The following is a 26,300-nucleotide window of genomic DNA, read 5'->3' as shown; positions in this document are numbered from 1 at the left end:
ACTCGATACACTCTGAAACTGGTCAGAGCCCCTTTTATACCCTATATGGACATCACCCTCGGACTTCAGACTTGGACTCACCTCTGAGCCTTGAAATGCCTGCAGTGGACCATTTGCATTCTACGATTACTCAAGCCTTCAAGAATGCAACTGCACATTTGCAAAATGCGAAAGGGAAATACAAAAAGAATGCGGATATGCATCGAAGAGAGACGCCTCCATACCAAATAGGGGATCAAGTATGGTTGGCTACCAAACACCTATCACTCAAGGGCCCAGTGGCAGTCAAGCTCGATCTACCAGCGAACATGCGGATTCACCCCGTTTTTCATGTGTCACTTTTGAAACCAGTGCACCCAGGAACCAGATTAACAAAGCCACCAGAACCGATTCAGATAGATGGGGAACCTGAATTCGAGGTTAAGAACATTTTGGATTCTAAGATCTCAAAATCAAAACTTTTCTATCTAATTGATTGGAAAGGGTACGGGCCTCAGGAAAGGTCTTGGGAACCCAGTGACCACGTACATGCACCTCGGCTGGTAAAAAGGTTCCATCGGAATTTCCCAAACAAACCGAAAACTCCAGAAGGAACGACCTTGGGAGGGGCCTTGGGGGGGAGTGCTGTCATGATGCCTGCCCCCGGAGCACCAGCCCAGGCCCAGCACCCCCGGAAGCAGGCATCATGCCCTCGGGTAAAAGCCCAGCGGCCCCTTATAGGGGCTCTTTGGACTCAGTCCTGGCGCCTTTGGCGCCAGGCTCATGTTGGACATCAGTCCTGGCGCCATAGGCGCTTGGCTCATAAAGGGAGGTGTTTGGTGCACTTACCTGATGCAGACCATGCTGCACGCTTCAGGCCTCCCTGAGACCTGAAAGGGACTATTTTTTCATAGGGACTATTTTTTCACTCGGGCGTGGCCAGGGAAGGATACATACCTAGTTGGGGAAGGATACATACCTGGGACTTCTTTGGAGGCTATTTAAGCCACGCCCAGACAGCAGCTCATGCTTCGCGTTGTTCTGCATTCCAGCAGCTGAACGCTCACCGTGTCTGCTCCTGCTCCTGGACTCCAGCCACGCCCGCCTCGAACCTGGAACTCCTGTTAGGAAAGAAGAGAAGAGAAAGGTGAAAATCACGAAGTATTTCAAACTTCTTAACTGCATCCGGAATCTTCACTCCAGCATCCCTGAAGAAGGACTTCCATTTAAAAGCATTGCGTTGCTCGCTGCAGCGAACTCTTCACTCACCTGTCCTCGAGACATCTCCCGGCTCCATCGCGGCTGTCAGCACATGTCGCCACATCTCTGCGCCTAGGGGAGAGAAGAAGAGACAAAATGTGAGCAAAGGGAACACCGGGGGAAAGCCTAATTTACAGCCATAATACTTACCAGCTTTTCTTGGTGTCATCCCATATTTCGGGTCGGCGCCGCTCCTTTGGCAGGTACCGCACCCCGGCCCCTATGGGGAAAGGACAAAAGACATTATTGGGAAATGATAAAGACATTTAGAGGAATCACCCTCACTAACTCACCTGAGTTTACCATTGGCAATTAACCCCTTCAACGCATCATCTTCATTCTGCATCTGAAATAAAGGACAGATCACAAGTTAGGAAGACAACATAAAAGGGGGCTCACTCTTGAACTTTTGAATCTTCATACTTACGGCGTTTCGCTCAGAAAAGTCAAGAGGATTTTGCCAGTGCCATTCTGAAAACCAGTGAAGTAACTGGACTAACGTGCGCCCCTGCACCAGACGCAGGATGGAGAGTTCATCCTTCCAAACCATAAGGTGAGCTTAAACCGGGGTTTGGAGGAGGAAGTTAGAGGAGAACGAAGGGGAACAAGGGGGGAATCAAGCACACTATTCTGCAGACGGTTAATTCCCTTTCTCATCTGCAGAAGGATATTCCTACAGGCCAGTCAAGCAAGATTTGGGGAACCAGTTCAATCGGTGTTCTGGGCTCTGCGCATCACGCTTGAAGAGGCCACAGCAATCCAGACTAGACCTGCGCCTCCGTGGGAACCAGGTGAGCGTTACATACATATTTGTGCTGCCCTGCCACCCCGCAGTGTACTTGGGGTGTACTTCGCAGTCCGAATACTCTAGGATGCAGCAGAAACAAAAAATTCAATAAATGGCAGAAGTGAATTCAGTAAATGGCAAACCTATTCACTTCAATAACTGATTAATATTTGCGGGCCTATATTTTTTACTACGTTTAAAACATTGCACCTACATGTTAACGTCATCAATGCTGCTGCAAAATTGCTGAGACTATCGAACAAGGCATTAAATAAGAAGTGTTGCATTGTAATTTGCTATGCAATTCTGTAATTGTGCTAATTAAATTGACACGTGAAGCACAGCCAGTTATTTAAATGGTCTTTTTTGATGAAAGCACAGCTCACTCTGCATTCCTCTCTTGCACACAGGGCTCCCTCCACCTACTTCTGTTCATTGAAATTTCAAAGGAGCTAATGGAGAGCGAGTGCAGTAGTAATCGTTTCCTCCACTCTTAAAAGCGCCAAAGGCATGTGTTGGAGTTCTAGACAAGAAACATTCTTTCGAGGGGATTGGGTCCTCCGACGTATTCCATATCTATGACATGTAATCACCACAGCTGTGCTGCTTCGGAAACTTTTTTCGGCGTCTGCGTCCTGCGTTGATGACGTCGATGCGCCGTCGTTGAGGGCCTCCTCCGACGTCATCCGATGTGATAAGTAGGACGCACGACGCCCGTAGCCTCAGTTCCGTTTTTTCCGCGAACGTGTTGCTTCGTGATTCTCGGTTCACGCCTCGACTCTTTGGAGTTCTGTTCTTCTAGCGGTTCTTCGAACCTGTTCGTTTTGTGCAAATCCTTCGTGTGAAGATGTCTTCTACTTCGTCTTCTTGAAACCCGGACGCGGGGTCGAAGTGCGGGGAGTGTGGGTCCAAGATGTCGGTGACGGACTCGCACGACGCCTGCCTCTGGTGCCTCGGGGAGGCGCACGACACGGATGACTGTATCGACTGCCAGTTGCTCACGTCCAAAGCCTTACGCGAACGTAAGAAGAAGTTGTCGGTAGGTCGGGTGTCCAAGCCCAGGAAGTCGAAGTCTGCGGGGCTTTCGACGGATGATTCGAGGGGTGACTCTCCGCGTCATCGTCGGAAGTCTCGTGGGTCTCCTTCTAGGAGTCGGTCTCGCCACTCCTCAGCCTCTTCGAGGCGTTCTCGGAAGCGCCGACACCGGTCGTCTTCCAGGTCCTCCTCGGAGGACTCTGCCCGGCACGTCGCTTACGCCACCAGCCGTGCGACGCCAGAGGAATGGGCTTCCTTCGGGAAGAAAATGTTGGCGATTCTTGAGTCGCAGGGTACTACGCCGTCCGCGCCCCCGAGTGGGGTCGGTCGTGTGAGGTCGAGAGACACCGCTCGCATGAGTGGTCGGCACGAGTCACGGGAGAGGTCCCGTTCAGACAAGGAGACTCGTTCTCGTTCGAGACCGTGTGCACCTGTGAAGTCTTCGAGGAAGACATCGACGTCTGAGGCGTCGAGGGCGTCGACAGGCTTTCTCGAGGCTCCGGCTTCGAGGACGTCGTCGAGGCCGTTGACGGACGCGCTCGGGGCTCCGGCCTCGAGGGCTGTGTCGACGCCGCCGATGCTGGAGGCGCTGCGTCTGACGTCGACGCCGATTTCCTCGGCGCCGATCCTCTCGGCGCCGATGCCGGTTCTCTCGACGCCGATTCGCTCCACGCCATCGACGCCTTTCGTGTCGGAGGTACCCCGTGGCACGGGAGAACCCCCTAGGAAGGCTCTGGTTAAGGGCAAGCACTCTCGGGTGCCTTCTTTTCGCCGCCTGGACTATATTTCAGAGGCGGATGAGGATTCTGATGGCCTGGTTCCTAGTCAGGTTCCAGATTAAATTGTCTCGGGCCATAGTCAGTTTGACGAATTGAGACAGTCACTGCATGATGCCAGTGGACTGGACACCTCTCCGGAGGTGGAGTTTTGTAGGTCTGAGCCTGGCTCTCATGCCGATTCCTCGTACCGGCGCCTTATGGCTAGGGTTTCTGAGTACTTGGGATGGTCTGCTCCCCCAGGGGAGTTTGTGCAGGATGATCTCACGGACATCCTTGATGTTGGTCCCCCAACTGACCCGGTACTGCCGTTCCATATGGCTTTACAGAGAAGGGTGGCGGCGGCTTGGACTGCTCCTGAGAGTCTCCCGGCGGTGGGCAGATCCTTGTCGCGAAATTACGTCCAGCCAGTAGCGACCCCTGCTACTTGACCAGGCACCCCACTCCGGAGAGTTTGGTGGTGCAGGCGGCCACGGCCCCGGCAAAGCAGGCGTCGTACCCTACCATCCCTCCTGATAGGGACGACAAACGTTTTGATGGCTGGGCGAAGAAAGTTTTTTCTTCTGGTGGTATGGCGCTTCAGGCGGCCAACTCCATTTGTGCCTTGTCTCGTTTCACACACACTCTGTGGAACTGTGTTGCGTTGGCGGCTGAACATATTCCCGAAGGGGACGAACGAGATGGTTTCCTTGCTATGGTCCAGGATGGTAAGGATGCCATGTGTGAATCCGTTCAGTCGGGTTTGGATTTAGCTGAATGCGTCAGTAGGTCCATGGCGGCGGGCACCGTGATACGCAGGTTTGCGTGGTTGCGGAAGTCGGGATTTGCTCCTGATGTGCAGTCCCGGCTCCTCAACATGCCCTTTGACGGTAAACACCTTTTTGGCAGCAAGGCTGACGAGAGCCTTGAGAGGTTGCAGACCTCAAAAGCTGCAGCGAAGTCGTTGGGCGCTGCAGTTCGCCAACCTCCGCCTTTTCGTCCTAGGGGACAGCAGTGGAGGGGTGGTTCCTTTCGCTATTACTCATCCTTCAGTAAAGCGAGAGGAGCTGGCAGTCAAAGAGGCCACCGCAGGGGTACCAGAGGTGGACGACAGGGTACCCGTGGTGCCAAGGCCGCTCGGGCAGTTGCCTCTTTGCCCTCAGGTAACGCCGCAGCCGCTCCCACTCAGTCGTGAGGCCATGTCCCATGGTTCGCCGGTTGGGGGAAGGCTGGCGCAGCATCTTGTAGAGTGGCAAGCCATTACTTCAGATGTGTGGGTTCTGGAGATCATAACCCACGGCTACTGTCTTCCCTTTCGGCACAGGCCTCGCGACTATCCACCGGGGAACCTCTCTTTGCAGAGTCCGGATCCGCTCCTTGCGCAGGAAATTCAAGCCCTGCTGGAGAAAGGCGCCATAGAACTGGTGCCTGTAGCGGAGAGGAACAAGGGATGGTATTCCCCTTATTTTTTGATTTCGAAGAAAGACGGGGGGATTGAGACCCATTATGGACTTGCGCGGTTTGAACAAACTCCCCAGGAAGGACAAGTTCAAGATGGTTACTCTCTCTCAAGTCCTCCAGGCCCTTCAGCTTCAGGACTGGTTGGTGCCACTCGACCTCAAGGATGCTTACTTCCATGTGCCGATCCATCCCAAGCACAAGAAGTACCTGAGGTTCGCGGTTGGCGACTCGCACTTTCAGTTTCGGGTCCTGCCGTTCGGATTGACCTCCGCACCGAGGGTTTTCACCAAGCTCATGGTGGTGGTGGCAGCGCATCTCAGGCAAGGGGGGATTCACGTCTACCCCTACCTGGACGATTGGTTGATCAGGGGGAGCTCTCCCGAGCAAGTCCTGGATCATCTGTCCGCCACCTGCCACTCCCTTCACAGGCTGGGCTTCTCCCTCAATTTAAAGAAGTCCCATTTGACGCCAACACAGCGGCTCCAGTACATCGGAGCAGTGCTCGACACTTCCCTGGGGCAGTGTTTTCCTCCCCAGGTGAGGGCTCTTCACATTCAGCAGATGGTGCACAAGTTTCAGCATGCCCAGACGCTCCCTGCGTTCGAGTTCTTGAGGTTGATCGGCCTCATGGCATCCTGCATTCTTCTGGTGCCAGAGGCTCGCCTGCGGATGAGATCTTTGCAGTGGGCACTCAAGACGCAATGGTCGCAGTCCTCCGGCAGGATGTCGGACCCGGTTCAGGTGCCGCCCTCGGTCGCCCGGGATCTTCTGTGGTGGGCCATCGAAGGCAACTTGATGAGGGGGGCTCCATTTTGGCTTCCCTGGCCGGAGGTGACGATCGTGACGGATGCATCCCTCACGGGATGGGGAGCTCATGCCAACGGGCTGACAGTCAGCGGTCGTTGGTCTCCGTCGGAGTCCAAACTCCATATCAATCTTTTGGAGCTGAGGGCCATCAGGCTAGCCCTGAAGGCTTTTCTGCCGACTGTGCGAGGATAGAGTGTCCTGATCCTGACGGACAATACAGTGGCCATGCACTACCTCAACAAAAAAGGGGGGGCAGGGTCACTTCCTCTGTGCAGGGAGGCGATGCAGCTCGAGTTCTGGGCCATCCAGCAGGAAGTTTTGATCTCGGCAGTTCATCTGGCCGGGGACGAGAACGTGACGGCGGACGCTCTGAGCAGGCAGAGCGCAATCTCTCACGAGTGGGAGGTGGCTCAGGAGATTCTCCTGGAGATCTTCGCCCTTTGGGGGACCCCTCAAGTGGATCTCTTCGCCTCCAGTGTCAACCGGAAGTGCGAAAGGTTTTGCTCGCGGGAATTTCCTCCAAAAGGAGCCTTAGGAGACGCGTTCGTGGTGGAGTGGTCATTCCCGCTGCTGTACGCGTTTCCTCCAGTCCCCGTCATCCCGCAAGTGCTGCGGAGGTTACGGAAGTTCAGTTCCCAGATGATCCTCATTGCCCCGGCGTGGGCTCGGAGGACGTGGTACCCGGACCTTCTCGACTTATCCATCTGCCCTCCACGTCGTCTTCCCTACCGAGACGATCTGCTCTCACGGGAAGGGGGTCTGGTTCTCCATCCAGAGGTCAGATCCCTCAACCTTCACGCTTGGCTTCTGAAAGGTTGAGGTATAAGGATTGGGACCTCCCTGAGGACGTGATGGAGGTGTTGCTTTCGGCCCGAAGGCCAGCAACAAAGTCTCTGTACCGTTGCCGTTGGCGTAAGTTCTGCGACTGGTGCAGAGTTCAGAATGTGTGGATCCTTTTGCATGTGACATCCCCATGGTTCTGTCCTTTCTACTTTCTTTGGCCCACAGGGGCTTGCAAGTGGGTACCGTTAAAGGTTATCTTGCGGCGCTGTCCATCTTTAAGCGCTCATCTGAAGAGTGTTCTTACTTTAAAATCCCTTTGATTTCACAGTTTCTGAAAGGGCTCACTAATGTGTTCCCTCCGTCACCTTTCCTGGTGCCCGGTTGGGATTTAAACCTTGTTCTTAAGTTTCTTATGGGTGCTCCGTTTGAGCCTTTACATTCTTGCCCTTTGAGGCTGTTAACTCTGAAAACTGTGTTTTTAGTTGATGTTACTTCCGCTCGCAGAGTGAGTGAGTTACAGGCACTTTCAGTTAAGCCTCCCTTCACTGTATTTCACAAGGACAAGGTTGTCCTTAGAGTTCGTCCTTCTTTTCTTCCGAAGGTAGTGACGGAATTTCATTTGGCCCAGAAGGTTGTTCTTTCGGCATTCTATCCTCCTCCGCATCCTGGTAAGGAAGAGGAGAGGCTCCGTAGGCTTGATCCTAGGAGAGCTTTAAGCTTTTATGTTTCACGCATGTCCCGGGTCAGAGTGGACGATCAACTCTTTATTGGTTACGCTGGAAAGCGTTTGGGGCAAGCTGTGACGAAACAGACTTTGTCTCGCTGGATTATTTTGGCCATCTCGGAGTGTTACCGCTTGGCGGGTAAGGACCCACCGGCTGGCTTGCGGGCCCATTCTACCAGGGGTATGGCTGCGTCTACTGCCCTGCAGAGGGGTGTTCCTATTCGCAACATCTGTGATGCAGCCACCTGGGCTTCAGTACATACATTTGTACGTCACTATTCCCTCGATTCCATCCGAGCACAGGATCTGGCCTTTGGCAAGGCGGTCCTTTGCTCTGCTCTTTGATTGGCTATTCTAAATCTTGATTCTAAATTCTTTCCCTCCTCCTTGCTCCGGTACTGCTTTGGGAGTCTGTCATAGATATGGAATACGTCGGAGGACCCAATCCCCTCGAAGAACAAGTTACTTTCTTACCTGGATATGGAATACGACGTATTCCATATCGCTCCCGCCCTGCCTTCCCCGCTGCAGAATTTCTTTTGCGATTGCAGCTTACGTTCCGCAAGGCTTTGTGTCTGACTGGCAGTTGACTAGTGTCACACGTTCTGGGGGAAAAAACTACAACTGAGGCTACGGGCGTCGTGCGTCCTACTTATCACATCGGATGACGTCGGAGGAGGCCCTCGACGACGGCGCATCGACGTCATCGACGCAGGATGCAGACGCCGAAAAAAGTTTCCGAAGCAGCACAGCTGTGGTGATTACATGTCATAGATATGGAATACGTCGTCGGACCATCCCATCGAAAGAACGTTACCAGGTAAGAAAGTAACTTGTTCTTCTTTTTCAAATATTTGCTTACCAGTAGTCATCGGGATGCTACTTTTATTAAGTTCACTGTATCTTATCTGGTAAGCACCAGTATGTTTTAACTTAAATTATTTAAAAGGCAGTCCAGTAGTTCTATTCCAAAAAATTTTAAGTGTTTACAAAATGCAGATTTACAGTATTGCTTCTTCAAAAAACTGCATTGTGCCCATGTTTTTCAGTAAAGTTTAGGTTTGTTTATCTAAACCTCATAGTTTAAACTATATTTAATGTTGTTGGCTAAAGTGCAATCATATTGACTAGTGAACACTTTTGAAAATGTACGTGATCACACGGCCAAATGCTTTAGATGGCAATCTTAGTTCTGTGACCTGCTGAATTCATAAATCAGTGCAACTTCAGCTCAACCCACAAGCTATTCCCAAACTCCTTGACATTCCATCTCATCATCCTTTTGCTTTATACCAACTACCCTGAAAGTGGGACGGCTGCAAAACTACAATTTTCCACCAAGTTTGCCCTGTTCGCTGCCTGCTACGCCATCCACTCTGCTTAAACAGCTAGTTGGCTTTGTGTATTCATTATGGAAGGTAGTGAAAGATAATCAACATAGTGATCAATAGTTCCATCCAGTCTGTGCAGCTACAGATCAACTACAACACCATACACTGTCGTTAGCCTCCAGAGCTTGCGTTGTTATGCGATTTTGATTGCATTATATATTAGCACCTGCGTGAGAGAGCTGGCAAATCTAGATGCTTGGAATGCGAGTGAAATCTGAAAGCAGCTGCCCGCCTTCCAAGCCGGCCGCTGGCCAGCCTTCACCCTGTCCTTGGAGGCTGTGCCCCAAGCTGAGTCTCCGCAGGAGTGCCACACCGATGCCCTGCCCACTCATCTGCACACGTCCTTTCCCACCCGCAGGTCCTGCAAATAGTTAGTTCCAATCTTGGACATAAGGGTAATTTCTTTTTAAGGGAAGCATGAATTGTGCAAAGCCCCAATCCCTTAACAAACAAAAAAGGTTTCAGACCCCAGATGGCGGTTCTGAGTGCTAATACTGATAAATATCACTTTCATGGATGTGCAGGACTGGAAAGCTGACTTAGTCTCAGGATATGAATTGCCTTTAACATTGTGAACGTTTTGGTTTATGAAACTTCAGCACTTCTCCTTACACATCAAATGATGAGTCAAGCATCCAATCTACGGGACACTTACTTTTACATTTTATATAAAGTCATCTCACTAATGTACTTCAGTGGTACACAAAAATTCTATATTGTTGCTAGTTTTAAGTCTTAAAAATTGCATTGGCTTGCTAACCAAGAAAACCTGAATGAGCAAGCTCTGCTTATCAATTTTTTAAAGCAATGTTTTGCTTTCTCAAATATTGAGCTTTCGAGTGAGATGGCAAGCATTTCCTCAGGCACCAAGCGCAACTTGCCCTTTATGAGGGTATGGCCCTCAAACTCCCACGTTCGTCGGTACTCTTAATCGCTCTGAGGGCCCTCCGGATGACGCAAGCCCGCTCTCTGGAGGAGAGGGCCCACCTGCTATATGCTGCTTAGGGATTGGCCACCGTGATGGCGGTTCCGCTGTTGCTTTCCACTCCAGGCCCGGCTGTTCCTGCCCAGCTGCTCCTCAGTACAAATGGTCCCCTACCCTGTGCTTGTTTCCCCGGTAGGTTTTCCCCCTTCCGGGTCCGGTCCTGTGACCTCCTGCACAGCTCCTTGTCCGACCTTTTTTCCAGGGGCCGCCTATCCCCACTGCTGGGCTCCTCTCCGCCTCCTCGCTCGCCGTGCAGGGGTTGCCTGCACCTGGTGTACCGCTTCCACGTAGGTGGGCCCCCCAAGCCTCATCGCTGCTGCTCCTTCCCTAGGGTCCTCCCCCGCTTCTCCACCCTTACTGTCTTCCTGGGCGAGTTGTCCCTGCTTTCGGGCAGCCCATTGGCTGCCTTCTGGATCCTCTCCACCCGCCTTCCTCGGGTCTAGTGGAACGCCTGCTGGGGGCTTGTTGGTGCTCGTGCCTCCCTCGGAGCACCCGGTCTCTCCGCTCTCCAGCACGTCTCAGCCCCCGCAGTCTGTTAGTGCCTCGCCATCTCCAGTGGTGCACCTTCTGTCGTCGGGTTGCCTGCCCACCCTTTTCGGCCCGGAACTGGGGTCCACAAGGGCCGCCTCGTCCTGGCGCGTGGTCTCACTGGCCTGTCGTTCCTGATGCCTCAGCCAGGCTTTCTCTACTCTTTGGCTCCTTGTATAGGGTCCACACTGCCTTTCCAGGCTGAAACTATGCCCGTTTTTTATCTCCGCTTTTTCATCCTTGGTTGCTCCTTTATTTTCGGTGTATTGACAACTGTTGCAGGGTGGTGGAACCGCCTGAAGTTGCTGGGGGGTTGCCGGAGCACCGTCGACATGTCTATCTGGTGTCAGCGGCCATCTTGGAATTCTGAAAGAGAGTATTGAAACGCAGTGCAGTGAAAACATACAAGCTCTTAATTGGAATAAAATCAACTGACATAATTTAAGATGGGTACAAATTGAATTTTGGATATATAATTTGGTAGACCCTTACACATTTCACTGTGGTGAAAGAGGATTGTTTATCTTAGTTAAGTTTAGAAAATATATTCTTGAGAGATAAGAGACAAGCATTGTGAATATCAAACATCCTAAGAAGTACATACATGTTTTGTAAAATAATAAATCTTGTACAATGGCCCACTTGTGTCAGTTCTTTCTTTACTACATGAGCTGCTTGTAGCAGCACACGCTGTGCATGCATACGGTGAGATATTAACTACCATTTGCGTAAGAGAAGAGTTCTAGTGCACCTTATTTAATGTAAAATATTGTAACTTAAATTATTCCTAAAGCTGCTATTCCTCTTTTCTCAGATCTTTCACATCCATCCGCAGAGAGTTGATTCCATACTTAGTTCGGAAGCAGTTCTCGTCTGCTGCTTTATTGCAACAAAACCAAAACTACAGCAAAGAGGAGGATGCCAAGAAAAAGGACCGGAAGCCTCTGGGTGAGTCCAAGAAACGGAGATGTGATCACAAAGCCAGAAGCCATTTTTAATTAAAGTTTGCATTGGAAGCTAGAATGCGTCTGCACATTCTCACCTTAGGGGATACGTGTGTTGAATATTGTCGGGGCCATATTGTTGGGATGCAAGTGCAGCTTCACAGGCAGACAAAGAGATTTAGACTGCGAAAAAAGTATTAGCAGGGATCCTTATGTTGGCAGTTCTTGTTGCACATGTATCCATTTGTAATTATCTTTGACACATAGTAGAAACACTATATAGCCATACAGAAAGAGCAAGCATGTACTCACGTTGTGGTTCAAGTTAGAGTGATGGGGACCCCACCAGTGGATGGGGAGATGCTGCAGCTCTCTTGCGACACACCAAGCCTGTGGGATGTTTTTACCCATGCATCCAAGCCCTACCATAAAACTGTGCATTACTGGCATTGAAAACATCATGATGGCCAGAACTCCCCAGAGAGTGCACAGGGAAAACATGAAGAATAGGCTGCCACCCATTATGCCTATGTTGTGAGCACAGGAGGGCACTGCCTAAAACCACCATTGGGCTACACACACAGTAGCCTGAAACCATTGGGAATGGCAATGCTGATTGCCAAAAGCAACCCAGAACTGTGGGGAATTAATTTTCTTAATGTCAAAATGGATGCAATACTGGTGCTCACCACTATCAGAAAGCCGGCGTTTTAAAACCACCAGACTTTTGTGTAAAACTGAACAAATGAACCCAAACCAGGCCAAGGAAAGACTTGCTAAGAGGTGGATACAATGTAAAACTATATTCTGAAATGACTTGAAGGAAGTAATTATTTAATGTATATATAACAAATGGCTGGCAATGTCAGCAGCTTAAGTGAATTTTTTTTTTAAAGCCACTAAAATCGAAATGTTTAGAATAAATGAGTGACCTACTTGTGAGTGTCACATAGGTTGCAATTGTTTAAATGTCATAGTTTTGAACTTAGAATCAGCATTCTAGCTGCATGTGCAAAACTTGTAAGTTGGATTTGAATGTAGAAAACTGGGAACTAAAGTGACATTTAGCTGAATTCTGCCTGACAACTACCCCCAACAGATAAACCTTCTTAGCCACTCTTCCCAGGCCTAGCTGCATCCTGCTGCCCCTGCCAAAAGGAGATGACACCTCTTTGATTGGATTAGGGGAGGAGCACCTGGGGACTGCAGGAAGTTGAACAAAGCCATGTCCTGGACTCAGGCAAATGTTATATTGGGGGGGTCGTAAAATGGCTTTCTCTTGGAAGAAACTGGGAGGGGCAGTGCCTGTGAGAGCCAGCTGAGCTCGGGGGAAGTGGATAAACCAGAAATTCCACCATGTGCTTTGGAAAACCACACCCCTTTGGGGCCAGAGCATGATTTTAAAATGATGGATAATTCACAGTGCGGACTTGTCAAAATTATATAAATAACATCATCATTTTTGTGATTTTTCTGTGCACATTTTAAGAGGTGTTAGGACCCTGTGGGATGTTCTTGGGGATAGTAGCGGAAAAAAGGTTGTTACTCCAAACGTATGCATGTTACAAATCTGACACTTTATCATCTGAAACCCATATCCCTGGTGAACATTTGTGTAAAATCTGGAAAGGTTTAGAGGTTGTTATCTGGATGAAAAGGGGAGAATTCTGTCATAAGTGGACACAACATCGTACAAAGACAGGGATCGGATGGTTTGGTGCTACAGAAAATATGTTAACGGGACCTATAATATTAGAAAAATGGTACATAGATAAATATGTATTTGGGTCAAAAAAAGATTGTGTGCAATTTGACAAGGGGAGGTTCCTCTGACCATAAAACCTACAGCATCACTCTGACACTCCATTTCTTTCCCCCAATCAAGGGAGAGAGGAAATCTTGGCCAATGATAAGTGAGAGGGGCAGGCTTGGCTAGGCCCAGGCACACACCCATTTTCAAAACACATCAAAAGGAACATTGAAACCCTGGTAGGGAGATTCACTTTCCACTTTCTTGTGGGACGCTATGCCGGGAGACTTCAGACTTCACATCCAGAGATCCAGACTTCAAATCCATCAATCTCCAGAGACCAGAAATTAACTCCAGAATTTGTAGCAGAGAGGCCTGAATCCACAAGCTGAATCCTCTTCAGCAGGCCTCAAAACTAACCAAACTATTCAACAGACGGACGAGCTGTTTGAATTCTTTGCCAAGAACGTTTGCAAGAACCTGTAGCAGTATCCAGAAAGCAGTGATGTATCCGGAACCAGAGAGAACCAGAGACCAGATCGCTGTGAAGAACTGCTAGCAGAAGTCCAGCCAATCCTGACCCGATCAGTGACGAATCCGCATTCTTGTCTAAATTATAGTGCGAGTACCCAGCTAGCACTGTGCCAAAACCAATCTCTTAGTTTAAAATAATGTAATCCAAACTATTTTAGCCTATTAGAACTGCCTCCTAGAATCGTGTCATTCTGCCACCTTTAAAACTGAAAACTGTCATCTGTAATTCTGAGCTTTTAAAATTTCAAATCCTAAAAACTACCTTTACTAAATCGGCCGTATCTCCGGAACCGTGTAAAAATATTTGTCCTTGCTTTCCTTTGCTAAAATTCGTTTACAACCTGACATTCATAGAGCATTGCTAAAGTGATCCTGGACTAATACAAAGTAGCTGTCACCCACCCTGAGGGAATTAAAATCATTTTAGCATATTTTTCACTTCTTTGCATACCACCTTTAAAGTACTTTGCCTGTGTTAAAATCATCCCTTTTCCTCTAAGCTTGCTATGGGGGAACTGAAGTATATTTGATTGCATTCCTGAGAACAGTGTGTTTTTCTTCCATCTCTTTACCTTGCATAAAGGGGGGGGGGTGAATTGTCAAAGAAAAGTGATTACATTGTCTGTTGTTGAAGTCATATCAAGTTTATTTCTGTACTGCATTTTCATTCATCATTGCATTGTCCTTGAAGCCATAAAAGCATTCTCAGCTACTTTATACTCTCTATATCACTTCTAAGCCATCAAAAAGAGTGTACCACTGTAACATTATCCATTGTTGATCACTATCATCTTCACAAGTGTACTATCAAACATTAATTTATTATAAAAGTGTGATATATATATATATATATATATATATATATATATATATATATATATATATATATATATATATTGTTTAATTTTCAAATAAACCTTTTAATTTGCTAAACAAACCTACTTCCTGGCTCAGTGGGGTCAGGGGGATTCTCAGAGAGGGGTGTTATATAAGGGTTGTCATCCAGAGTAACGAACTGGACATAAAAATATATCAATAAGGGTTTCCCTCAGCATCCCAGACTAGGCATTGACTTAGCTGTAGTGTTGAATTGAATCCGCTTACAAGCCACAGGGATTTTGAGGGTCCTGAGCCCCCCTCTGATGCCCCTCTCTGGATTAATTGCTGAGCGCACCACCTCTGCCTGGTCTCACTGCGCCCCCAGAGAAAATGTGGGGTGATGGAACCGGTGAGGCCATAGATCTGGCTGCGAATAGGGGCAGCGGACAGCTCGGATGAGCAGACACCCAACGCTGCTCAGGGCTGCAGCAAAGTTTTGCCGGTGACCTGCCTTGTGGCAGGGGATGTGGTGGACGCGCCTGGGTGGCGGGGGCCCTCCCTTCCCCCGGGTAGGCTGATCCTTGGCATCCAGGCCTGCAAAGCGGCTCCAACAGCGGAGGCGCCTACAGCTGAGGAGGATCCGGGGCAGTGTAACAGGTGAGCGCTGACAGTCGGAGAAACAGCAGAGGCCTGCGCTGGTGCTCTGCGAATCGAAGCCTGTTGGTAAGGAAGTGGTGAGACAGTCACTGTCCATCCCCATAATCCCTGCCATCCGGAGCTGCATGGGGTTCGTTTTTGTCAAGGATTTGGTGGTGAGCCTTGGCTTAGTGCTGGCCTGAGCTGCAACGAGCAGAAGGAGGTGGAGAGAAGCGAATCGCACACAGCGGTGGTGCTGGGGAGCATCTGCTGTCCCCGCAGGTGGCCATTCACTGCAGCACGGAAGAGATCTCCCATGTGGGGGCCGTGTGCTCTGTGCATCGTAAGTCTGGCTGGAGGAGACCCTATTAAATGGGTAGTAGCCCTTGGGGCGGAGACAGCACCCATTGACTGGAGTGGGTTGGCACTCCCACTCGACCCCCTTGCATAAATCAGTGGATTTTGGTGCCTCTGTATCCTGTACGGCAGCACCCTCTGTCCTTTCTGCGATCCCTGGGAGTGTGGGGCGGATACAAGAGAGGAATGATACAGGAGTGAGGAGCTGGGGTGGGGGAGTGAAGGGGGATGGACAGAGGAGCAGCATGAAAGGGGAGACACCATGCAGGCAGATGGAGAACAAGCACGGACCAATTAATAAACGTATGTAGAAGGAATATAAGAGTCCTGCTGGTGATACCCTTCTCCCTGACCTGCTCACTTCAGGTTGAATTTGGAGGTTAGAGTACATGGAGGTGCCCTGGAATCATTTGGGTCTGCTGTCTGCAGATTTTCCCGCTGTCATCCTGGTGGGGCTCAGGGCGCTGGTGACTGAGTTACTGTCCCCGCACTGGTTCTTGATCTGCATCTGGTCGGAGTGGCTCCCCTCTGGTTGTGGGGCTCCCCTACCCCATTGCTCATTACTTGTAGCATTGAGCCCTGCAGTGGTATCTAAGAGAGGGGGTGCCCTCCTGGAGTTTTACTGGACGGATTTTAGACACCCAGCTCCCTCATCCCCCACAGATGGACTGGAAATCCTCCCTCCTGCAATTTCAATTTCAGCGGTCCATGGAGCTGATCGCATTGGCTTTTAGCGACAGCATGGCGGAGTGACAGGGGATCAGGTGTCCACGAAAAGGGACATTACTGAATGAAGTCAGGGGAATAAGTGCAGCTATTGGCTGTAGACTGGACAAGCTTGACCAGAGGGTCGATAAGCTGGATGAGCAAATTCAAGGGGTGGAGCATAACCAATCTTCCCTAGAGGCCTTGGAAACCCAGATGGACACGCGATTATCGTAACTGGAAAGACGTGAGTTCGAAGTGACGCTAAAGATGGACTCTAAACATGGTCGATTTTGAGAACAGGGAGAGGAGAAATAACATCGTTTTTTGGCTTCTCGGAACGGGAGGGCAAAATGGAGAGGGGCATATGTAAATCCATCCAAGAGGTAGTAAAGCTTCTCTTTGGAGACAACACTATAGATGAGACCAGGGCCCACAGAGCCGGAGGGAGGACGGAAGGGCAGAGATTGGTCTTGGTGCATTTTCAGAACTACCCTGAGAAGAGAATTCTCGAGAAAGGTCAGAAGGTGGGCCTGATCCAGCAGGGCTCTGCCAAAATCACAATCTTCCTGGACCTTTCCTCCTTCATGTTGGCAAAACACATGGATGTGTGGGCCACTAACAAAATGGCTCATTGATAAGGGGGTCCTCTATTGTTGGGGGTTTCCTTTCTCCATCTCGTTTGAAAAGAACGACTATAAATATCAGCTGGTTACAGAAGACGATATTCGGCGAGTGACAGGCGAACTGATGGTTCACATGGAGAACCCGATACAAGGGGAGGCAGTCGGGGTTCGAGAGGAACCGTGGAGCATTAGGACTCTCAACCAAATGCTGAATGCCGGGCTCGAGGAACTACAGAAAACTGAATACCCTGCCGGCTGACCCCTTTTGAGGGCTGAATTCACTTGTGACTTTTCTGGTTACTGAACGCTCTCTTCTGCTGTGGGTACCAGATGTTGCTCTAACTGTTACTATGTTGTTAAAGGAATCAGGGAGTGGGGGGGAATGATGAAGAGACAGGGGCTGGATGGGTCAACTGCGGTCGGGTAGGGCTTGTTGATACAGGGTGGGGAGCGGGGAAAGGGATCAGATTTGAACAATGCCTGGCGGTTTGTGACGTAAAGGCTATTGGGTCCGGTTGTTTGGTGTGTGATTGGTTTTGCGGGCTATCCATCCCCAGGGTATGTATTCATCTTACCTACCTGCTCTGTGGTTGTTGGCTTGTTATTTGACTTGTGAACTGGATAACCCAGCCTCTGGAGATGGATGGGGATGCAGACTTTATTCATACATCAAAAATAGAGATGACTCAGGAAGTTGGCAAACGGTAGACTGTTTTAATATCGAGTATCTAAAACCGGGAGCATAACGAACATCAACGAATTTGCTCGATCCTCTTACTCAATGCATTTAAGAAAAAACTGAGATCTTATAAGCAATACTCGTAATTAATGACATCTAACCTACGTGTTACCAACATCCTCCTACGTGGCAAACTACAAAAACCTATGAGTATGGGTGATTGGCTCTGAGTGAATATCTAAGTTTACGATCCATACTAGACTAAAAAAGTGTAACTATGTGATTGGCTTATTAACATCAGGTGGGGCAACTAAGCCATCCCCCAAAAATGACCACAATGAACGTCACGAAATACACAACATCCCATTGGTTTACACGACTATAAGACTCCTAAATACGCAGTCCTCTACAATTGGTTGGCACTCTATTCTCTGTCAGTACTTTACCACCTGTGTCTAGCAGCCTGCCGGCTGGCCATCCAGGTGCTGGCGAGTTTGCCTTAACACAGCTTCCCACCAATTAGCATATCGATCCATCATCACCTCGGTGGTCTACTGTCCATTAGGCCTTTGAAGCACAATCTTGGGAGTGTTCTTAGCTCTAAGAAATTTAGGGAGTGAGAAGCACGGTCTGCCCTCGTGCATAGGTGTGATCATTTTGTTCGTCCAACTTCATGCTTGCATGTGACTGGAGACCATGGAATCGAGCCTTTTTGTGTATTTAATACTATTTTTTAATAAACATCTGACGTCATCCTTGTTATGTTCATGCCTTCTGAACAGGGGTTTTGTTCTTTCACACGATTTGTATCCAATCTCAGTTCACTCAGTATGATAAGACCTTGGCTTCTTTGGCTCATCCAGCCTTGTCTGCTGAGATTCACTTTGTAATTCAATTCACTTTTTTTTAACTGCGACACACTAGAAATGAGGCCTTCAGCATTGCTATAATGCATAGTGGAAACATCCATCCTTTACTTATCCAAATGTGTATAAATATATATATATATATATATATTTATTTATTTCTGAGGCTTGTGGAATCTGCTTAGATCACATGCTGTGCATAGGCTGACATCTAGTGGAAGCTGCAGACTATTAGTTTGTTTTTCGCAACTCGAAAAGGGGCGTCGAACTAGGGCGTGCCAGTAATATTATCCCTAGTGTGACGTCCACTGTAGCCATGATCCCTCACGCGTGTAGGACCCTCAGATTGTTTTTTTCCACCAACTTGTCGGAAGCATAGTTGCAGAGTTCCCTGGCTTTCAGCCATTTATCATAAATTCACCTAAAATTCCCGTTCCTCAAATCCCACGTCGAGATTCCGAAGATCGACGCCGGTACTGGAGAACGAACAGCCGTCGAGACGGCGACAGACTTTGGGCCTCGGAAGGCCTCTGGCCTCGGCCGTGCCTCGGAAGGCCTCTGGACTTGGCCCTGCAAGTAGGGGGTGGACATACACACACTCATTTATTTTCCTACATACACTCGCCTGCTGCCATATATTAACATATGGAGAGTACTCCATTTAAATTCTGCCCCAAGTGCAACCGTAAGTTTCCTTGGGTAGATAAGCATAACACCTGTAATCTGTGTCTGCCTAGAGACCACCCCAAAGCAAATTGCAGAGCGTCTAAGCTCTTTAAAGCAAAAGAATTAAGGACCGCTCCACCAAACGTTGGGCCCATTACGCCAGCAGCTCGAGGCCATGGATGCTGTGGGTTCCTTCAGTGATGGCAGCAATGCCGCCGTATCGGACGGCGAGGGCACAGGGGTGTCATTAGACACCCAAGTGCCAGCCCCCGACCTTGGAGGACTGTCCGGCGGGGCAGTTATGGGGACTACACCCGGCGGCAAGAACGCTACCCACACACCTTCATCTAAGCACACCAACCCCACCCGAGACTCGACACGCGTGTCGAGTGATCGGCAGAAAAAGGCACAAAGAGAGCGGTCCGCAGAATCGGTGTCCTCTGCGTGCTCCAGATCACGGTCGCCCCATGACACGCAGCAACCGTCTTTGATTGCTAATAGTGCCACTCAACCTAAGGTCACAGAGGTATGGTCATCAGAAAACGAATCCGACCTCTACCCCCAAACAGCACATTCAAAGTCGACTCCGGCAGTTCGTTCTATGTCTGCCTCCGAGTCTCAACGTCCCTCCTCTAAGACTCCAGAACCTCTTGTACTCGCCTCCGAATCTCGACACCAGGCATCGAAAGATTCAGGGAAAGCCAAAGAGTAAGGGAAACATGCCTCTACAAACGGGAAATGGGCCAAACAGAAAAAAGCTTCTGAACACCAAGTCCAGAAGGAGAAACACAAATCTTCTGAGAAGTCCAAGATCCCTGTCCCTGTCACTAGGCCTAAAGTTGTCCCTCCCACCCCCCAGCATATGGGAATAGAAGAGGAACCACAGCAGGAAGTGGTCATTCCCAGTTCCAAAGAATGGAGCTCTGAAGACATCGACAGAGTGATGAGGAGAATGTCTTTTATGGCAAGTTTTTACGAGAAAAATCCTGATTACTTCCTAAGCTATCAGAAAACCCCTGCTACCTCCTTCCGAACCAAAGAACCTCAACCTCCTAGTAAAAAAACCCTGTACTGAGACTCCAATTCAGGGCCTGATTTCAGACCCACTTACTATTGAACCTTATCGTCAGTATGTTGAAGATCCAGACATACAAACACTGGACGATCAGACAGGGGTGGAATATTATGGAGACGATGAGGACCAGGATGAGGAGGAGGCAGACGAGGCAGAGGGCTATAGTCTCGACTCGCCTATTCCCAAGGACCCAACGGTGAATGACTCACCTGTGGACAATCAACCATTACTGAATGAGGTCTTAGCTAGAGCAGCAGACCACTTTCAGATAGACACTCGAGGGGCTCAAGAAGAGAGGGACTTTGCAGAGCAAATTATGGGGGATAGAAAATCCATTGCCCAAGCCATACCAATTCTGAAGTCTATTCAACGCAGAATTGACCCCTCTCTATTCACCCCAAGAATAGAGAAATTATTCAGGGCTGCCCCCTCTGACCCACTTTATATAAGGGGTCAGCTTAAATCCGACTCATTGGTGGTTACAACCACCAGGAAAAGGGTGGGGACACCTCTAGCATCCTCTGAAGTTCCCCCAGACAAGCAGAGCAAAAAGATATATGGGCTAGGAAGGAAAGTAGCTTCCACTTCCGCTTACCAGGCAAGAATCGCTAATACCACCACTCTGCTGGCAAGTTACAACTGTCACCAATGGGAACAGGTAGCTGCCCTCATTGCCTCTGCACCTGAACCTCTAAAGGACCAGTTGGCCCAGATTGCGTCGGAGGGGAGATCAGTGTCCGGATGCATTCTCAAGGCGACATTTGACGCATCAGACAGTGCAGGCCGGCTCATCGCAGGGAGCACAGTCATTAAGAGACACACTTGGCTGAGGCAGTCAGGGTTTAAACCCGAGACCCAAGCCACACTCATCGACATGCCGGTGGAACCAAATGTCTTGTTTGGGAAAGCAGTGGAAGAGGCACTCAAAACAGCCAAGGACGAATATGATATCCTAAAGTCCCTTGGACAATTAACTAATAAACCCACTAACCAACGAGGGAATAATAATTTTCGTCGCTCTTGCGGCCAACATTCCCAGAGAGTGTCTAATTACTTTCAAGGGCAAGGAGCATCGTGGGGAGGCAACCAACAGGCTTCACCGGATTTTGCCAGAGGTCAAAAGAGTGGCCGTGGTAGGGGGAGAGGCAGCCCAGGTAGAGGGCATACACCCCCCAACAAACAGTGACATTCCACTCCGGGTCCCTTTCCATGCATCCCCAGTAGGGGAGTGCATTTCCACCTTCACCCACACATGGGAAGGGATCACTTCGGACAGATGGGTGCTGTCCACAGTGTCCGTGGGATATTGTATCGAACTGTTGAAATGCCCCCAAAACCATCCTCCAAGACAGAAAATGCACTCCTTGGAGCACCAAAGAATCCTCCGAGAGGAGATCGTCATTCTTCTTGCAAAGGACGCGATAGAACTCGTCCCGGGTAACCAGTTAAACAAGGGTATTTATTCAATTTACTTACTTGTGCCAAAAAAAGAAATAATGTGCCCAGTATTAGACTTACGCCCTGCAAACAAGTATGTCAAGCCTCAAAATCTTTGCATGACGACACTCCAAGAGGTAACACCCCTACTAAAAAGAGGAGATTGCATGGCAACATTGGACATGAAAGATGCCTATTTTTATATTACCATGTTCCCAGCGCACAGAAGATTCTTGCGCTTCAAGGTGGACAGTCAGCACTACCAGTTCAAGGTGCTGCCCTTCGGTATAGCCTCGGCTCCTGCCGGTGGTGGCGGCGCACCTACGCAGGGAGGCAATCTCAGTGTACCCTTACCTGGATGACTGGCTCATCACATGAGAAACCCCCGTAATTTGCAGATCCAACATTCAAAGAATGATCAACCTCCTCTTCCAATTGGGCTTCTCAATCAACCAGAAAAAATCAAGCCTGGTGCCAAGCACCTCCAAACAGTTCCTAGGAGCTGTCCTAGACACTCAAGAGGGGTTGGCCTTTCCATCAGAGGAAAGAATTTGGAATCTATTACTGCAAATTCCTCAATATCAGCCCGGTCGCCAGATAAGGGTTCGCAAAGCAATGTGTTTGCTAGGCATGATGGTGTCATGCATTTACCTGGTTCCCCACGCACTCCTGCGACCCATGCAGGAATGGTTGGCGAAACAGTGGTCTCAGGCAAGTGGTAAGTGAGACGATCTAGTGGTCGTTTCGCCAACACTAGTACAAAGTCTTTGCTGGTGGACAAGAGAGAATTTTACAAAGGGGAAACCCTTTTACGATCCAGAAATACAAGCCATCGTCACAACAGACGCATCCCTGTCAGGGTGGGGAGCACACCTCCTTCACCACACAGCTCAGGGCCTCTGGTCTCACACAGTGGCTCCGAATCACATCAATCTGCTAGAACTTCTGGCAGTCTTCAGAGTGCTTCGGGCTTTTGAACCCCTCCTATCCAACCTGTCAGTGCAGACCCTAACAGACAGCACAACAGCGATGTTTTACTTAAACAAGGGGGCACTCGTTCACCAAATCTGTCCAAGCTTGCCCAGAAAATTTGGAAATCGGCACTCGGACGGAATATTTACCTGTCATCCCAACATGTTGCAGGGTATCTCAATTCACTAGCGGATGCTTTGAGCAGAGATCCCCTCCCAGAGGAACACGAATGGCGACTACACGAAGAAGTCGTAGAAGATCTCTTCTCTCAGTGGGGTTCCCCCACTATAGACCTATTCGCCACAGACGAAAACAGACAATGCCCAGACTTCGCATCCAGGTTCCCCCAGCCAGGCTCCAAGGGAAACGCTCTATGGATGAATTGGTCAGGAATGTTTGCCTATGCTTATTCACCAACCCCTCTGATGAGGAAGGTGGTGAACAAGATATGACGCTCATCCTAGTTGCGCCCATGTGGGCGAGACAACCGTGGTTCCTGCACCTGCGCAAAATGGCGGTGTGCGAACCCATCAGACTCCCGTGCTGGTACAATCTACTCTCACAGCACAAAGGACAAACAGTGCATCCTCAACCCTACTCCATGAACATGGCAGCATGGCTCCTGAAATCGGCCATTTACCCCAGAGATGCATGGACATCTTAAGAGTCTAGAAAACCTAACACAAGACACTGTTACTTTGATAAGTGGAAAAGATTCATTATTTGATGCCAGAATAAACAAATCAACCCAATTGATTGTACTCCTTCAAATATTGTCACCTATATGCTCCACCTACTGGATGCAGGGTTAGTATTTAATTCATTCAAGGTACACCTGGCGGCGCTGTCAGCCTACACCACCTCCCATAACAAGGTGTCATGGTGGAAAATGCCAGTGGTGAAAGCCTTTATGGAAGGGGTAACGAGATTCCACTCCAATTTCTAACCCACCACCCAGGCGGGACCTTAATGTGGTGCTTGCTAAACTCATGGGACCTCCCTTTGAACCCATGCATAAAGCTAGTCTCAAACACCTGACTTATAGAACAGCCTTCTTAGAGCCTGAATTTCACTGACTCTTCTTATGGCTGTAATGGCTACTGTCAGTGCAGGATCCTTCTTTATTGTTCATAAGGATAAAAAGGTTTTGCGCACTCACCTTAGGTTTTCACCTAAGTTAATTTAAAAATGTTATGTTAACCAGTCCATTGAGGTACTGGCCTTCTTCCAAGAACCCAAAAGCTCTGCTGAGGTCAGACTCCACACACTAGATGTGAGGAGAGCGGTCCTCTACTATGTGGACAAGACCAGACCGCTAAGAAAGACAAATCAGCTGTTCGTCTCCGTAGCTCTAAGCAGAGAAGGAGATTGCATCTCTAAAGGTGCCATCTCTAAATGGATAGTCAGATGTATCCAACTGTGTTACTCCCTTTCAGATGAAACACTGCCTTTAACGCTGAGGACCCACTCTACAAGAGGTACTGGGGCCACTCTGGCTTTCATTGCAAATGTACCCCTTGACACCATTTGCAAAGCAGCTCTATTCACACCTTTACTCAGCACTACTGCATTGACACTCATTCCAAGACAGATACTCAAGTGGGACAAGCGGTTCTAAGACATTTGTTCGCCCATGACTCATCTCACATCCCACCTCCTTCTTCTAATCCTTCTTCTAATACTGCTCACTAATCTATGCACAGCATGTGATCTAAGCAGATTCCACGAGCCTCAGAAGGGATACATTACTCACTGTAATCGTATTTCTGATGCTTGTATCTGCTTAGATTCACATGCGCCCGCCCTTCCTCCCCTCTGCGAGAAGGCGCATGGATGCTTGTAGTCTTATCTATCTTATCTGCTTGGATACTCTGCACTCACGCTACTCCTCATGCTACCTTATGTCAGAAAAAGTACAATCTGAGGGTCCTACACGCGTGAGGGATCATGGGAACAGTGGACACCACACTAGGGATAGTATTACTGGCACGCCCTAGTTTGACCCCCCTTTTCGAGTTTCGAAAAACAAACTGTAATACTCTGCAACTTCCACTAGATGTTGGCCTATGCACAGCATGTGAATCTAAGCAGATACAAGCATCAGAAATACGATTACGGTGAGTGTACCTTGGTGCAGGGGAATTGGAAGGCACTCCAGGAAGCGGTCTTGCGTGAAAAATCGTGGCAAAACAGAAGCAGCACACCATTTAAGTCAGCCAAAAAATCTTCTTTAATATATTAAATGTCCAGGACAGAAATGAAAAACAACACCAAAACGACGCGTTTCGTGGTAGCTGACCGCTTGTTCACGTTGAGGGCGAGAAACACAAAGGAAGGACTATTTATACAGATTTACACTCTATGATCACAGTATAGAGAGTCACACACACTCCCTCTGACTCTATTACACAAGTCGGCCATCTTTGATTGGGTTGGAATCTAAGACAAACATAATTTCAAAACCAAAAAGCAAAACATGTTTTCTTAGTTTTTTGGGGGATTTTTCCAAAATTAGGCGTTTCTAAAAATCTGGCAATGACATATTTCAAAGTGGAAAGCTTTTCATAAACATTTCCCATGAAATAAATGGTGGGGTAAAGCAAAATGTTTTTAGTGCCTAGTGCACTAATTAAAGACTCGTGTGTATTAAAGTTGTTTATTCGAATGCAAGTACCTGTTTATATGCCATATGCAACAAAATGTTAAAGTGCTGCGTGCAAATAGCAGCCACGGAGTTCAACTCCTCATTAATAAAGTGCAATGTGCATTTAGCAGCCGCAATATTATTCTCCATGTGGGAATAAAATAAAGTGCTTAGTGCATACATAGTTATTTTGTGCTATAAAAATACACAGACGTCATTGGTTACTTCAAAAAATAAAAAATACTCAACAGTCCACAAGTCCATTGCCTGTATGTAGAAAAGTCTTAACAACAAAATAAACCATGAATGGTGTTGCCAACCCAAAGGTTATAACATAAGATGGAAAGAGACAGAAAGGAAAAAAGGTGTGTATACAATTCATTATGTTCCTCTGTGATTAAATACTTCAACTTAAATTGAGAGACTCGCCCTGTCAAGAAAAAGAAGTGAAAAAAATACAATTGTTAAAAAGGAAAAGCAAAACCAAGAAAGAGGAAAGTTAGATAAAATAATCAGTTCTTCATTAATCGAAAGAAATTAATTTGAAAGATCCTCTAACGTATGTGCTAATAAATAAGATATTATATATCTAAACTCCAAGCAAGCTCATAATCACCAGAAGATGTATGCATTTGCATTGACTGAAGGCTAATATATAATTACTAGGCTAAGGGTTTAAATGGATGGGGAATGGAGTTAAAAGTATAGAAAAACGGGGGGGCCTTTAGGGGGACCACCTTTCCCCAAATTAAAAAAATAAAATAAATTCAGCATTTTCTTCAGTAGTTTGGCTTGGTTGAAATTTACCACTTTGATTTTACCTTTGGAAAAATCACATATAACGCATGCAAATAGTTTGATTCATCGGGCCATAAGATTAACTCTCACTGTATAGTAAAACTACTTTCCGTTTTCCAGATATGCTCATTATTGTGTATATCGTAGCTGGAATCATTTTCACTGTATGGCAGGACTAGTTTAGTTATGTAGCTGAATTAACCATTATCCAGCAAGATTTTCGCGCTCTGAAACACTGGTGTACGAGCGCGATAGAAATAAAATATCAATATCGATATTACTCATTGTGCAGGTAGA

General features: G+C 48.3%; 1 protein-coding gene across 1 annotated transcript in view; it reads left to right on the top strand.

Annotated features, from left to right (window-relative positions):
• EIF2B3 (eukaryotic translation initiation factor 2B subunit gamma) overlaps positions 1-26,300 on the top strand; it is a 1,062,507-nt gene that overhangs the window by 823,186 nt on the left and 213,021 nt on the right. Inside the window, exon 7 of the mRNA XM_069642355.1 lies at positions 11,310-11,443. Within this exon, the coding sequence (XP_069498456.1) occupies positions 11,310-11,443 (134 nt within the window). The remainder of the gene's footprint in view (positions 1-11,309; positions 11,444-26,300) is intronic.

Source organism: Ambystoma mexicanum, chromosome 1q (assembly GCF_040938575.1).
Source record: "Ambystoma mexicanum isolate Mex_15411 chromosome 1q, UKY_AmexF1_1, whole genome shotgun sequence".
Lineage (NCBI taxonomy): Eukaryota > Metazoa > Chordata > Amphibia > Caudata > Ambystomatidae > Ambystoma > Ambystoma mexicanum.
Note: the sequence above shows the minus strand (reverse complement) of the source record. Positions and strands in the feature narration are given on the sequence as shown.